The 14,444-nt window shown below is 35.5% G+C and overlaps 2 protein-coding genes and 2 non-coding genes across 4 annotated transcripts in view; all 4 read left to right on the top strand.

Annotated features, from left to right (window-relative positions):
* The first annotated feature begins 319 nt into the window (after window positions 1-319).
* Window positions 320-1,318, top strand: LOC124535870 (ribosome-recycling factor, mitochondrial). Its single transcript, XM_047112266.1, has one exon. It carries the CDS (start codon window positions 438-440, stop codon window positions 1,185-1,187), a length of 750 nt encoding a protein of 249 aa, XP_046968222.1. The 5' UTR covers window positions 320-437; the 3' UTR covers window positions 1,188-1,318.
* Window positions 1,319-8,089: 6,771 nt separating this feature from the next.
* Window positions 8,090-14,444, top strand: part of LOC124535524 — a 113,818-nt gene continuing 107,463 nt past the window's right edge. The window contains exons 1-3 of the mRNA XM_047111739.1: window positions 8,090-8,626; window positions 9,187-9,319; window positions 13,340-13,361. Of these exons, the coding sequence (XP_046967695.1) occupies window positions 8,156-8,626; window positions 9,187-9,319; window positions 13,340-13,361 (626 nt within the window). The 5' untranslated portion in view covers window positions 8,090-8,155. The remainder of the gene's footprint in view (window positions 8,627-9,186; window positions 9,320-13,339; window positions 13,362-14,444) is intronic.
* Trnaf-gaa lies at window positions 13,137-13,209 on the top strand. Its single transcript has one exon. It is a non-coding gene; the product is annotated as a tRNA-Phe (tRNA).
* Trnat-cgu lies at window positions 13,616-13,687 on the top strand. Its single transcript has one exon. It is a non-coding gene; the product is annotated as a tRNA-Thr (tRNA).

The raw sequence follows: 14,444 nt of genomic DNA, 5'->3' as shown, positions 1-14,444 counted from the left end.
AATAACTTATATGAAGACATGAAATATTTTTTTACGCTTTTATCTAAAAAATTATAATATAGCATTTCACGTTTCCGTTAAATTCATTAAGGAGTAACTCAATGTATACCCTCTCTTTAAAATTATCACTCTATTAACTAAATAATTTAGAAAATAAAAATATTATAAAAATGATTGTATTCTATTTAATTATGTACCAAACATCACTTTAAATTTCCTTGTAAAAACAATAGCCATGAATATAATCTTTGTTTAATATTAGTATATATTTTAACAGCTAAACGTGAAGGAACTATCACTGAGGCTAGGATGTAGTAAGTAAAAACCAAACGTTCGGGGCCGGGGTCTCGTGTTAAGTATATATGTATTTATATTTCCAACTTGAAATAAATAGTTGCATAAATTAATAAAACTAGTTAAGTTTTTAACTAATCAAAATGGGCACACGATTATTGAGTAAAATAATTGTCCCAATATTTATTAACGCAAGATTATTACCTAACCTTACACGAGAGAGCAAAAAAGTTGTTTACACCGGGACGAATTTTACAATAACAAGAAACTATGCGAAAGGAAAGGATAGAGGAAAAGACAAGAAAGATAAAAGTAAAATTGAGATAAATCCTGCAATGATGTCAGAACTAGTAGCTGTTGATAAACTAAAAGGTAGATGTCAAAATGCTATTGAGAAAATGAAGGAGGATTTTGCAAAAAACCTATCTCTGAGGTCAACGACAGGAGCCATAGATACATTACCAATTAAGTTTGATGGTAAAGACTACGAACTTCAAGAATTAGCTCAAATAGTTAGGAAAAACCCTAAAACTCTTGTCATAAACTTTTCATCCTTTCCTCAAGTTATACCAGACGTTTTAAAGGCAATACACAACTCTGGACTTAATTTAAATCCACAGCAGGATGGAACAACATTATATGTCCCTGTTCCTAAAGTGACGAAGGAACATAGAGAAGTCCTAGCAAAAAGTGCTAAAAGTCTGTATATTAAATGTAGAGATGCTGTTAAGGACATCCAAAATGACTATATCAAGAAGAACAAAAAACAAACCACTGTATCTGAAGATTTAATTTTTAGTGTAAATAAGCAAATAACGGCTCTGTGTGATGAATACCTTATCGAAGCAAAAAAAATTTATGAAACAAAACACAATGAATTGCTTGGCAAATAAAAATGTTTGATTGTCTTAGATTACTTATGTTTAAGGTTTTATAAAGGTCATATGTAGATAAATAGATGTTTTTCTTTTTTATAGAGTTTAAAATTGCTTATAATAAATAAAACTATGAAGTGTTAAATTTCTTAAAACTATATCATTAAAATATAAAAAACATAAGAAATACTGGCTTTACCCACCCGCTTCGCTGGGCATTAGTGACAGCAAAATATATTTATAATTTTTATTTTTTAAATAAATGTTTGATCATTATTCTTCCCAGTCGTTTCCTCATTACTGAGGGTTGTGACCACCATGCGTGTGGCTCTCCTGAACACTTCGTACCACCTTCCTCCAGCCATTCCTATTCTGTGCCATTCGTAAGGCAAGCCTGGGCACAAGATCCTGTGGCTGTCTTTAGTCTTTACCGTGTCTATCCACTGGGACGGCGCTCCTACCCTCTTCCCCTCCATGTGGGCAACTATTATAAGTTTTTTCAGGCTGTCCTCCTGCTTAGCTACATGGCCAAAGTAACAAAGTACGCGTTGAGTAGTAATGGTGGAGAGACGTGTCCTAATCTTTAGCTGGTTCAGGATTGATTCCTTTGTGCGGCGATCTGTCCAATTGATACCCAGCATTTTCCGCCAGCACCACATTTCGAACGCGTTAATCCTGTCCCTTGTTCTTACTTTAAGGGTCCACGTTTCGGAGACATAAAAAGATAGAAAAGATTAGAGTCAAGTTTAAAAATAAGAGTACAAGATTAAAAAAGTATACAACCCTGGCGGACTCCTCGTCTAGGTTTAAACGGTTCAGAGACGGTGTTCTCTAACCTTACTTTTGACTGCCCATCAAGGTACAAGTTCTGAACCAAGAATGTTAGGTGCTTAGGTATACCCATGTCGTCTATAAGCGTTGTACGTAGTAGTAGTAGCGTAGTAGCACGTAGCATTTAAGACCAGTTAATGATCATAACAATGTACAAATAATAAAGGAACAATTCAAAAACATATGAGTTATAACCAAATTCTTAAAAATTATTTCATTTAATAATAATATCTATTTCATCTTCTTCAATGATTTTTTGATAGGGTGCATATTGTTCATGAGACCCATAAACTTATTTTCAAGATCACGTCTTTTTTTATTGAGTCCGAAATCAGATATGAACCAATGATCACATCAGGATGCATCTTGTTATCAGAACCTTTAACATAATTGAAGGTTTATTTATTGAGTAAATTTGTTCTAGTTCTTGACTTAGTCTGTTTTAATCGTTGGTCATCCAGTCGTTGGACTCGCTCTTCAGGTTTTTAATGAGCTCTTGATGAAGATGCTCTTACCGAAAATCAGTTTGGGCTTATGCCAGGTCGAGGGACAATGGACGCTATTTTTGCACTCCGCCAATTGTGCGAGAAGTACAGACGTGCTCACATGAACCTGCACATGGTGTTCAGTGATCTCGAGAAAGCCTATGATAGGGTGCCTCGTGAGGTGTTATGGTGGGCATTGAACGAGAAAGGTTTGCCTGGGAAGCAAGTGGAGTTAGTCCGTGCTATGTACAGGGGATCTTGTACCTACGTCCGATCGTCTGCCGGTAACACCGACCGATTCAATGTGGCTGTAGGTTTGCACTAAGGGTCGGCTCTAAGTCCTTACCTCTTCCTGCTGATTATGGACGCTCTAACAGCGGACATACAGGAGGAGGCACCCTGGTGCATGCTTTTTGCCGACGGAGGATTGGCAACGGAAACTGGAGAATGTTGGCCTGAAAATCAGTAGAACGAAGACTGAATACATGTTCTGCGATTTCGGCGGTCTCTTCGGTCCTGAAGCCGTAGCACTTGATGGCGCAGCTCTTCCAGTCTGCTCCGACTTCCGGTATCTCGGTTCACTCACTCAAGGCGATGGCGAAATAAATCGAACGGTGAAGCACAGGATTAACACAGGATGGATGAAATGGCGGCAGGTTACGGGAACAATTTGTGACCCCCGTATTCCCCTTAAACTGAAGGGGAAGGTCTATAAGACCATGATCAGACCTGCTGTTCTATATGGTCTATGGATCAGAGTGTTGGGCTACAAAAGGGATGACTGAAAGACATTTGCATGTTGCGGAGATGAGAATGCCGAGAGGAATGTGTGGTGTTACGCGAATGGATAGAGTAAGGAAAGAGTATATAAGAGGAAGTTTGAAAGTGACACCGATAGCCGAGAAGTTATGTGAAAGGCAGCTATCATGGTATGCGGAGGAATGAGGGACATATTGTGAGGAAGACCTTGAGCATGGATGTGGATGGATATAGAGGTAGAGGACGACCAAGGAAATGATTGATGGATTCTGTGAAAGATGATATGGTTAGAAATAATGTTACTTGTGAGATGACGTCTGACAAAGAGGAATGGCAGGAGAAGGCATGCTGCGCCGAGCCCAAATAAAATTCGGATAAGGGCAGGAGGATGATGATGATGAAGATGCTCTTGTTCGAAGATCTGAAACTTGATCATAACGTTGACTAACTATTTCGGCAGCTCTCAAAGAAGAAATTTGGATTCTGTTTGCTTCTAAACGTATTTTTTATTGGTGTGTTGTTTCAGTAGCTCTTTTGGTTCTATGACGCTGTACGTATCTTGTCGATGTTCCGATATGTTGTTTCTTCGGTGGTATTTTAAATAATGTGAAGAGTAAAGCTCCAGTTTTATATTTATACAAATAAGTTTATGTTTTGGTTATTTGTCTTACGTTTACATTTTAAACTAAAGATTCATTGTTATTGAAGTTACGAGTATACTTATCAATTATGATTATTGTTCACTTTCTTATACCTAATCAAATTAGCTAATCATTTTTTCCCGTATATGTAATTTATAATTATCTTATTTTAAAATGAAAATTATAATTGTTATGATTATTTTAAAATTATTGACTTATGATGGAAATTGAGTTAGATGTTTTGCTTTTTGAATAGATTTTATTTTTTTATTTCATTATTTTTTTATCGGTTGATCAAATAAAAATACTTGTACATACTCATTTTCATGACAAGGTGTAGAAGTCTTTTTATCGCAGCGCCACCTGGTGGCGAGTTACATCTATAGAGATAGCATAATCGCTTCCTATTTCAAAAGGCACATATGTAACAATTTTCATAATGATCGGTCAAATAGTTTCTGAATCTATAGATGGCAGACATACAAACACATCCTTTTTTAAATATATAAATAGCCTATCATTTGCGCAATCACGTGTTCTTACAGTATACCAATTTTTGTAAAGATCAGTTAAGCCGTTCTCGAGTTATAGCGGGACATACAGACAGGCCCGCCGCTAGCTGTTTTGTCGCCCGCGTGCAATACCTATTATGCCGCCCTTTTTTGCTGCAAAAACGCATACCACTATTCCTCCACATGAGGTGGGGGGCGGGGTGTATACCTGCTAAAAAACCAACGTTAGCGACCCACTCTATCTTTTTGGAGGATGTTACGAAATCTTTTGTGCATACTACCGTGACGTCCTAACGGTAGGCTCACCTCTGCGGAGTTCCACTTCCTAGGGAGTTCTCAGGGTACAGAAACCCTTAACCCCGGGACACTTATGGCGGGAGGAGAAGACATCCATAGCGAAGACCCCTTCTACTGGTCTTCTTCGGCGAAGCGGGTCAGCAGCACTGTTCCCACGGCCCCGTAAGATAAGAGCCTTGTTACGAGCATTAAGGGAGTCCAACCAAATAGGTGTCTTTTCCGTCCAAGTACAGAATCAGCAAACAAATCCCATACCATTGCATCAAGGTGTGAGACGAGGGGTCGTTAATTCCCCCAAATTGTTTACTAATTCAATGGAGGATATATTCAAGACGCTGAACTGGAAAGGACGTGGCATCAACATCAATGGCAAATACATCTCTCACTTAAGATTTGCAGACGCTTGCTGATTCTTCTATGCGTATCGGCCTACGGATGAACTTGGATAAAACCAAGGTCATGTTCAATGAACATGTTCTACCGGAACCGATTGCGGTACACGGTACCGTCCTCGAAGTTGTTCAAAAATATATCTACAATGGGCAAACTTTGCGATTAGTTAGAAACAACCTTGAGGACGAGGTGAATAGAAGAATTCAGCTGGGTTGGGCAGCGTTTGGAAAATTACGTCGAATCTTTACATCGTCGATCCCACAGTGCCTTATAACGAAAGTCTTCAACCAGTGCGTCCTACCCGTCATGACATACGGAGCCGAAACGTGGAAACTCACGGCAAGGCCGGTCCACAAGTTTAAAGTCGCTCAGCGTGCTATGGCAAGGGCTATGCTCGGCGTTTCTCTGCGGGATCAGAAGAAATGAGGCGATCCGCCAGAGAACCAAAGTCATCGACATAGACCACTGGATTAATAAGCTGAAGTGGCAGTGGGCGGGCCATATTTGTCGCAGAACCGATAACCGTTGGGGAAAACGTGTTCTAGAGTGGAGACCGCGTCTCGGCAAACGTAGTGTAGGACGTCCTCGGGTACGGTGGAGTGACGACTTACGCAAGACAGCTGGTAGGAGCTGGATGCGAGTAGCCCAAGAACAATCTCAGTGGCGTGCAATTGGAGAGGACTGGACATATCCAGAAGTGACCGGAAATGGGCTGGATTGGATTAGATTTATTTATTTACAATAAATAAAAAATACAATGCCATTGAGCGCACGCAGGCAAGGTGTTTGGTTTGAGGAGGTCCTCCTACGTTGGCATTGATGAGCTTTAAGCTGAGTTGGACAAAATATTGCACGAAGCTCCATCCAGGATGAGGCCCTGATCCTTCATATGTGTCTGCGCCTTAATTGTCGTCTCTTGGAGGGCGGTAGACGCTCCTCGAGGAGACCTCAGCAAGGACCGTGGATTAGGATACCCTCCGTTTTAGTTAGAGAAACCATCAAGACCAGCATCTCGATTCGATCCAATGTGAGCGACACTCCGACTTTAGGGCCGCCATCTGAAAGGTTCGCCGCGTCACCGTGACACAACACACCCATCCCGGGCGAGGTCGGTGCCCGCAGGAGCCAGTCAAACCAACTTCAAATGCCGGACAAGTCGTCCATCGCCCCTTCCCAAAGGATCACCTGATCCTGGAGGTATACCCCAACGGCCTTCTGAGATAGGAAGGCAACTCGTGATATCGAAATGGTCCTATGGTCTCGAAAGGAAGTCGGCGAGCTTGAAGTCTAGCGAATATCTGCTGATGTTAAGTAAAAATATAAAGTATAAAACGTCAAAGTGTATAAATGTAAAATATAAAAAAGGCATGGGCCAATGAGCCCGTGGATGCCGTAAATTAAATTAAGAAAAAAAGAAAGGAAGACTATTGAAGTCGTTCGCCACGTCCGGTGATACCGTTAGGACTACGTTCCCTTGGACCACCGCCTCCATTGTCCGGGTCTTCAGGGTGTTTTAGGGCACCGATGGTTGAATGACCCGCCCTTTTTCCCGGAAATAGCGCCCCGATCAGTCCCAGGAGATCTGGCGGTAGTTATTCCGTAACAGGAGCGCCGTATGTTCGGAGCTTCCCTCGCAAACCACGATAGGGGCGCCCCTTTGCTCTCTGTTTACTTAACGCCTTTTCTAACTCTTTTTTCAACTGACGATGTGCAGCCCACAGGTGTACCTCTAAGTTTGCGTTGAGCACGTTTCGCCTGCGACAGCGAACGTATGCCCTCCGCGCCCTGTTTAACGGTGCCCGTAGCTCTGCTATTTCGAGCGACCACCAATATAACTTACGGCGTGATACCCTTCAAGCCGCCCTACGACAACGCTCTACTACAAGTAACGGATACCTAATCTACCAATTGATAAGGAAGCTTAAAGGGGATTCTCCTAACTTCGACAGTATTGTTTTTCATAGGATTACAGACGACGGACTTTTAACTTTACTGAGTGCGATATTTTTCGATGCTTTGAATAATTTATTTTACTTAAGGATTTGTGGGAATTATAACAATGACTTGAATTAGGTACGTGATGTATTGCTCAATTTGCCGCCCCCTGGACGTGCCGCCCGCGTGCGGTGCACGCGTCGCACCCCCGCTTACGGCGGCCCTGCATACAGACAGACAGACAGACAAACATTTCAAAAATGGTAAAACTGATATCAGTCAGTCATAAAATGAATACTTATGACGAAATTCGACAAAAAAGTTTAGTGTACAGACAGACTCTACAGATTTATATAGTAAAATAATAATAAAGTATAGACTAGTAGTACCTATATGTAAATCCTAAAAACATTTAAACAGTGCCTTTGTTTTTTTTTATTTTTATCACCTCATGTGATTCATATTAAAAACAGCCTGGCATATTTAAAATATTAAACGTGCTTTGTTTGCCTTTTAGAGATTGGTCAGATATTAGACATTTATGTCCTTCCATGGATATCAAGCTTGTTTCATACTAAATTTCATCAAATTTGTGCAATGCTTTGGCCGTGAAGAGCAACAGACAGACAGTTACTTTACTATGTGACATATAATAGCATAGATAATATTGTTTGAGTTAAGTTATATGAAAATAAATATGTAATTACATATCCCAATGTATCAATTAAATTAATTTCTTTGTCTAGTCAAATCATGCACATAATTAAAATAAATTTTTAAATGATTGATGAAATAGAGTGATTATTTTCTATATATAGAACTTATAATAAATAAAATACCAAGGAATCACTTTTTTATTTTTAAATATTTATACTCCAAACCTGGTTCTATAAATTATACTTTATAAAATTATTTGTTTAAGTATACATTATAATATACCTTTATTAGAATTTAGGCTGTAAAAATTAAGACTTTTGCATATACAGAATATATAATAGCTTTTATGAAACCACAATGTTAGTTTCAAACAGTGTTGTCAAAAGCTAATATGTCATAACAACAGGAACGCGCTAGGTTCAATTAGTTTGTTATTCTAACATATTTACTTACTGTATGATTTTTTGCTATATAAAATGGATGGGTATAATAATAAACGTAATAAAGCTTACGGTAGAGTAATGCCACGAGTATATAATGTCTTTGGTCACCAGTCGCGTCCAAATTTAAAGACGAATTCGAATGTTACGCGCCACGAAAACTCATCATCTCTGCTTGATGGCGCGAAAGCCAGTTCTTCAAATTTTTGTTCGGGTTCTTATAGGGAACTACCTCTTGTGCTACAGAATTATGAACCCGATTCGCCTCGTAATAAGCCTCGTAAGTTAAAGTATGTCGCAAAACCGAAAAAAACTTTAAAATCATTAGATACAACTAAATCTCCTATCATGAATAAAAAGTTACGCCAGTTTAGTGATAAAGTGCCTTGCATAAGTGTTCACAATTCAGCTCCATGTGTAACGCAACCTGATCCAGTTAGTTGGTCAGATTATCACGTTCGTCAGTGTTATTCCAGCAGGTCACATACAAGACTAAAGGATATTAAGGTAAAGTCATGGAAACGTATATTTTCTCCTCATTTGTCAAATGGCATATTACACTCTAAACTATATACTACTTTCTGTCCGTGCCTTCACCCGCATCTGAGTTAAGTAGTGTAGGTGTTATTTCATTTTTTCTATATTCTATCTTTGTACTAAATTCCATTAAGATAGTTTAAGCTAGAAAGAGCAGAGTACAAAAATGCGCGATACATCATTTTCAATTAGATATTTTAAAAAATGCCTCTCTTTATTTGCTCATCTTTGTAAATTACACAACTTATGATATGATATGTATGATAGAACTATGTGAATATAAGTAATTAATGAAAAATGACCAAGTAAGGGAGAAATGGGTATTAAAAAAATTCCTACCAATATCTTGATTCTCAATTTTCGACTACTCATTTTTCATCTTGGAATATTACATCAATGAGTATTGAGTCGTAATGTTACTTTTGAGTTGGTTTTATTTACTCAGATGACCAAACACAATTTTATTTTGATAAATAATTACATATTTAAATATTATTCATATTTTCAATAACGTAACATTGTTTTTACAGGATGAAATAGAAGCATTTCAAGAAGGTCAGAAATTAAAGCAGTTTCGTAGCAACCTCTACAAGAAATGTGGTGTTGTTTTAGATGAAGCGGGAGTGGTGGCTGAAGACAAGGCTATCCAGGTCGAGGAGCCCGGTAATGCATATGCACAGTTTTAAGATAATTTTATAATTCAAAATCAAGTTTTAAGATAAGAAATTAATACAGAAGTTTTATAAATCACATTGTAGAGTTGATAACAACATAACATATAGGTTTCTTTTTTCAAACAATAAAGGAGTAGGTATTTATAAGTTATCTTAAATATAAATTATGTATGATAACCGTTAGCAATATCTTACTAAGATTTCACAGTCATAAAAGAACTCAGAAGCTTAAGCCCCTTAGAAATAATTATTTAATCAAAATCAAAATGAAAATAAACTTTATTCAAGTGAGCTTTTACAAGTACTTTTGAATCGTCATTTAACAATTAAGTCTAGCTACCACTGGTTCGGAAAGTAGATTCCACCGAGAAGGACCATCAAGAAACTCAGTAGTTACTCTTTTTCAACATTTAAAAAATACAATCATATTAGTTAAATACAATTATAGATGTACGTAATGTATCCTGCCTGGAAGTCAACAGGTATTAATTCCAAGCTTTTTTATCATCTAGTACTTCTGCCGTCCTAATTGAGACAACCGTAACTGCACAAAACATGATTTCGAGATAATGGCGCTTAAAGTTTTTTACCGAAAATTTGGTGTCACTACTATAGTTTAAGAAAAATACAATATTTTTTTATTGAATTGGATAGTAATGACCCTCTCTTTTAAAGTAGTATTAATTATTTTTAGATATAATCATTTGTTTATTTTTTAATTAGCAAATAATTTTTATGTGTAGTTAATTTTAATTTTATAATGTACAATTCCTAAGCTTATGTGCCTTATGTGTCGGGGTTACGGTTCTTATATCTAGGAATTGCTGTTACGGTGTTTAACAAATAAACATTTCTAAATATTTACTAGTCATATAAGCGGTAACTTTACTTTTAATTACCAATCAGTAGTAGAAAAAATATTCAAAAATAAATGAAAAAAACTTTAACAAGTTTTCTTTATAAGAAAGAAAAATATAAAACATAAATTTAAGTTTTAAGGTGGTGTTAGTCTCATATTTTTGGCGTCTTTTTTTCTCTATCTTGGTCCTTTATATCTGTATTTGTCTTTTATCTTTTAGTATTACGATTTTTATTCTGTGCTTTCTAATTCTAGTGTCTTTCTCTTGGTTTCGTATTTCCTCTTTTTTAGTCCCATGATCTTTGCTTTGAATATCATGGGATTCTCCTCATCATCTCATCTCCACATCCTCGGTTTTTTGACTTTGTCGTTGCTTCCTCCCTCAACGCCTAAATATTTTTTTTATATTATGTTTTCCTAAATGTTTTTTGTAAAATAAATAAGGGCCCCTTTATTATGTAAGTGAATATTTTGTGTTATTTGTTCCACATTGTTTTTAAAATCAGATTAGCATAATGTGAAAATATTTTCTACATTCATTTTTTTTTATTTTTCCTGTGTCTTTATGTTAGAATTAAGATAACATTAAGCTTAGTCGTTAAAATATTTGGTCATATCGGTCTTGGGACGGCAACAAAAATACAATATTTTTATAACAGTAAAACATTTGAAACGAATGTTAATAATGTGCATAACACCAAAACTTTATGTTTTGGTGTTATGCACATTATTAACATTTTATACAATACTTACATTAAAATACTTATAGTCTTATTATTACACTACTTACACTATCACAAACAAATCAAATTTGGCTAGATTAACCGAACTAAAATACAATCATATTAAGCATTTACCTTCAAAATGCAACAAAATAATCCAATAAAAATATCTTCTGAATATCCATAGAACTAAGCTTATCTAGATAACAAACATTAACTTATGTTTTCTCTTGCCTCACACATTCAAATAATGCACGCACAACCCACGAATTCTGACGATGCACCGACCTCTAAGCGGATATGTAACTCATCCCCTCGCGTCTTAAAACCCATAATATTAATACAAAATATAACAGACGTATAACCGCGTTAACGATTGTTATATGTAGTAAAATTATAAAGAAAGGATATCAAAAAGGTTATCGCATCATACATTTGAAAACGGTAAGATCCAATATCCTAGTTTTCAGTAGTTAAAAAGTCCGATTATTATTACCATTACTAGGCAAAAGGACCGTAAATTGTTTGTTACTGTTTTTATGTTTAGTATTAGCCTTGCACAATTAATGAACTTAGTTCAGATATCAGCGGTATATCATATTACGGCGTTTATATTTGGTAAACATTTTTAACGAATGATCAAGCTCATTCAAACATTTTAAGCATAACGAACGTAGGCGATCTTACGGTCTTTAAATTTAGGAACAAACATAAAAATATGTAATTACGGCGCTTATAATAAACATTATCTCGGTTTGTGTAAGTTTTATCAAAAACATCACTAAGAAGAGATTGTCGATCTCAACACGCTGATTCCGAATCAATTATTAACTCATTTTTCATAAAAATGTTAGTTACGGTCATCTTAGTTAGGAGGGCAGACTTTATAATAGTATATACTACTTTATACTATATACTGTATACTACTTTATAATAGTGGTCTTCACAATCAAAGCAGCACTGTGGTATGGCTATTTGTAGCTTTTTTTTATTTTATGGTATAGGTTGGTGGACGAGCAGATGGGCCACCTGATGGTAAGTGGTCACCATCACCCATAGACAATGATGCTGTAAGAAATATTAACTATTCCTTACATCGTCAATGTGCCTTCAACCTTGGGAACTAAGTTGTTATGTCCCTTGTGCCTGCAGTTACACTGGCTCACTCACCCTTCAAACCGGAACACGACAATACTGAGTACTGTTATTTGACGGTAGAACAACTGATGAGTGGGTGGTACCTACCCAGACGGGCTTGCACAAAGCCCTACCACCAAGAAAGCTGTGAGGTATTCTCTAAAACAAAGTGGAAGCTTGAATTGGAACTCAGACATGATAGTCCTAAAAGTGAAATTGATATTATTTTAAAATAATTATTATAAAATAAATGCAACCAAGTACTGCAGTATTTGATATTTGAATATATACGATTTAATGATACTTTAACGGTTTCGCTTAATACAGCGCCCTCTATGATAAAATAATATCTTTAGAACGCCTGCTGTATCAGTGTATGCAGACCTTGATAGGTGGCGTTATAAACAACATAATAAATTTTGTTTTATTTTAATTACTTATTTTGTGTACTAAGATTGAAACATTAAGACCAATGATATTCTAAGAAACAGATATGTTATATCCATACTAAACAACAGAAGCGCCGGGGACCGTTTATTTTTACATTTCGTTAAAAGTAAAAAGGATAGCTTGATAAAAACAATGAGTAAAAGGGATAACTAGATGTTTTAATTACGCAAAACGTATTACTACGTAATTATTATGTATTATAACGTTAGGACGTTTTCTAGTCTTCACTTTTTGCGCGTTAATAACATATCTGTTTACTACAACATCATTGATTAAGACAGTAAAGAACTTGGTTTAAACATTTATATAGCTAAATGTAGTGATAAATTATGAGTAAAAACAAGTAGTGGAAGTTATTTTGGAACATGGAATATAAAATATAATATTAATATTTCTAAAGCAAGAGTCGCATTATCATTGGTATGTTTAAAAGATACAATTGGAATTATATTTGCATAATTCCCAGAGGTAGCACAATAATAGATTTTAGATGTGTTTTTATGCTGTCCTGCTTCAATTTCCAATTTTTTTACAGATATGATGATATAAATAACTAGTTTAAATTTAAATATTATAAAAAAATATAAACTTTCTAAGAAACTGTTATATGTAGCACTATTTTGAATCATCATTCATCGGCCGAAATAGCTCAGTTGGGAGAGCGTTAGACTGAAGATCTAAAGGTCCCTGGTTCGATCCCGGGTTTCGGCAAACCTTTTGTAATTTTATTTTCAATTTTGTAAATTTTGGGTATACATATATTTTTTAATGTTCAAATTTTTTGTTCATTTTAATTGGTTTTTAACTTTTTACCAATTTATAATTTATTTTTCTTTTACAGATAATACATTAAGAGATACAAGGTATGTGGATATTATTATTTTCTATGAATTGTAATAAAAATTTAAGCGTAGTAAAATGTTAAAATAAAAACAATTTTAATGACTTTTAAGAATTGATTATTAATTATAGACCGTTGTAACATTTCGCGGAATTAAAATAATTGGTCATAAACAAATAATAATATAATTGTGACTAAATTTTATATTATTTTGAGGCTTATTTCAAATATATTGTACTGTTTAATATGAACGACTATTTGGCGAAGTCTCTCATCGCCTCTTTAGCTCAGTGGTAGAGCACTGGTCTCGTAAACCAGGGGTCGTGAGTTCAATCCTCACAGGAGGCATCGTGTATAATTTTTTCTTTTTAATTCTTCAACTTATAAACAATAATATTTTTTTTGTAATTGGGATGTTTTTTTTTCTGTATAAAAATATTTTTTAACTTTTTTTATTGATTGACTGAAAATGTTTACTGTGCGTAGATAGTTATTCCGATTCTAAATCATTTTATATATGACATATTACCTACGGTCTACATATTAAATATTAATACATCCAAAAATTGACATGTATTGTAGTTTGTATTGTAGATAAAGGAGAAAACTTAAATCAAATTACACTATAGGCCAATGAGGCAGACAGAAATAGTATACAATAATAAGTTCGAAACAAATTACGTCAGTGCATCTCACCCAATTCACACGAAAGGGCCCTACTGTCAGGTGTCCCGGTTATATCAGCTGCGTTGAATAAAAATAATATTTACGTCAGGCATGCGTCGGTGTACGATGGGATCCAACTAAAATATTAAAGCACAAACTAGTTACTAGGTAACATTACTACATTTAGTTACTCAATTTATTTGAAATTTTAAATCCACATACATAGTATTTACATAGAATAACATTTACCGTTGTCTGTTCCTATGTATGCTTAGATCTTTGAAATTGTGCAACGGATTTTGATGCGGTTTTTTGTTGATAGTGTGATTGTAGAGGATGTTTTTTGTATATAATTTATAGGAATATAGTAAAGAAAAATAGATAATTTTAGAAGCATCTATTGTGATGTTGTAAATAAACAAATTCTGTAGTGTATTTA

Source organism: Vanessa cardui, chromosome 15 (genome assembly GCF_905220365.1).
Source record: "Vanessa cardui chromosome 15, ilVanCard2.1, whole genome shotgun sequence".
Taxonomy (NCBI): Eukaryota; Metazoa; Arthropoda; class Insecta; order Lepidoptera; family Nymphalidae; genus Vanessa; species Vanessa cardui.
This window is presented reverse-complemented; position numbering and strand designations above follow the sequence as displayed.